At 41.9% G+C, this 1,911-nt stretch overlaps 1 protein-coding gene across 1 annotated transcript in view; it reads left to right on the forward strand.

Moving 5' to 3' along the window:
• Nucleotides 1-1,911, forward strand: part of kynu (kynureninase) — a 15,456-nt gene that overhangs the window by 9,764 nt on the left and 3,781 nt on the right. Inside the window, exons 2-8 of the mRNA XM_020592256.1 lie at nt 247-425; nt 519-639; nt 717-799; nt 909-970; nt 1,139-1,210; nt 1,471-1,545; nt 1,682-1,828. Coding sequence (XP_020447912.1) covers nt 247-425; nt 519-639; nt 717-799; nt 909-970; nt 1,139-1,210; nt 1,471-1,545; nt 1,682-1,828 — 739 coding nt within the window. The remainder of the gene's footprint in view (nt 1-246; nt 426-518; nt 640-716; nt 800-908; nt 971-1,138; nt 1,211-1,470; nt 1,546-1,681; nt 1,829-1,911) is intronic.

Consider the following 1,911-nt stretch of genomic DNA (forward strand, 5'->3'; position numbering starts at 1 on the left):
AAAGGTTGAGGTCTGAAGGATTTTAGCAACTTATGATACAACAAAAACATGCCATGTTCTAATTAATGTGATTAGTACCTTTTAATGGTTTGGAGCCTGAGAGTGTTGAGTCTAAGATAGTGTTATAGGTTGACAGTAAATACAGAGAAAGGGGCAATAAAATGGATTTCTGTGTCAAGGGAAATGTGGGTTTTTATAATTTATATGTTAAGTTTTAAATGGTGGTGTATCTCCTCTGTCTCCCAGTCCCATAATAATGGACCCATTCACTGCCTCAACTCCAAGAGAAACTGTGGAGCGAGTTTCAGCCTTGCTGGGCTGCAGTCCGACTTCGGCCGAAGTGGCCGCGTACTTGGACAAACATGACAAACTGCAACATCTCAGAGAAAAATTTCTGGTTCCCAAAATTGCAGATTTGCCTACTTGTGAGTAAAAGATACCACAGTACAGAGGAAGCGGCTCAGTTATTTAATTATGTAAAACTGATTTCGATTCTTTTCTTTTTGACATTTCTATAGCTGATCTCTCGCTGGTCGATGGCACCAAGGAATGCATCTACTTTGTGGGAAACTCACTGGGGCTTCAGCCCAAAATGGCCAGACAGTACCTGGATGAGGAGCTGGAGAAGTGGGCCAAGATGTATGTTAACCCTTTCATTCCACAGGTACCACAATGAATGATGAATTTTATGCTGAAAAGCATGAACTCTTCTACAGGGCCAATCATGGTCACACAAAAGGCACTCGTCCTTGGGCATGGGCTGAAAACAACATAGAGGACCTCATGGCTAAGATTGTTGGTAAGAGGTGTTACTCTGCATTTCTCTACAAGTTAAAATATGCAGGTATTGTTTATTAAGGTGTTAGGCTTAAAGAACCCAAATCATTATTTTGTTCTGTTTTTTACAGGAGCTAAGACTGAAGAAGTGGCACTGATGAATGGCCTGACAGTCAATTTACACCTTCTCATGGTAAGGCAGTTATGTTCTACCACACTTTTTGGGTAATAAATCAGAAATGTGTGAGATTTGGTGACTGCTTTGAGAAAGTCAAACTATGGAAAAATCACATTTGGTATCAAAACCCAAATATTTGATCAGTTTCAGTACTAACAGTCCGTTAACACGATTACTCTCCAGCTTTCGTTCTACAAACCCACAGCAGCTCGGCACAAAATCCTTCTAGAATACAAAGCCTTTCCTTCAGATCATGTGAGTAAACCTATAAATGTTGTTTCCACAGGCACGGGCTATTTGTGTTGCTTAGTACTGAGTGCAGTGCACATGTAAAACAGGTAACAGCATGGACAAGTTTAGACCCTGGTTCCTCATGCAGGTAGAGGAACTATGGGTTCCTGCTTCTTGGAGCTACTTCATACAAGTTTATAGTAAAACAGAAATGGTATAACATAAAATATGATTGTATTAACTGTTTTGCTTTTATTACCCACGTCCTTCTATGTGATGTTCAGTATGCTGTGGTATCCCAGATCCAACTGCGAGGATTTGATCCTCAGCAGAGCATGCTGTTGCTGTCACCCAGACCGGTAGGTCTGATTGTACCAGACAGTTGGCATGTATGCTGTGAAGTTAGTCTCACGAATGGCTGTTCAACTCTATGTTGTGAGGCTGCATTAACTCTCAGCTGCACTTTTCACTTTAGCTGCTTTACCACAAACATAGGGAGAAGACGCTCTGAGAACTGAGGACATCTTGGAGGTGATCGAGAAGGAGGGCGACTCCATCGCAGTGGTGATGTTCAGTGGAGTTCAGTACTACACTGGCCAGCTCTTCAACATGGCTGCCATCACCAAGGCTGGCCAGAGGAAGGTTACAATAAACAAATAGGATTGCCCTTTTTATCTGCAGCAGCGGATACTTGAAAGATCTTTTAGAGAATTAAACCAGATGCC

The sequence above is a fragment of the Monopterus albus genome, unplaced genomic scaffold (genome assembly GCF_001952655.1).
Source record: "Monopterus albus unplaced genomic scaffold, M_albus_1.0 scaffold16.1, whole genome shotgun sequence".
Lineage (NCBI taxonomy): Eukaryota > Metazoa > Chordata > Actinopteri > Synbranchiformes > Synbranchidae > Monopterus > Monopterus albus.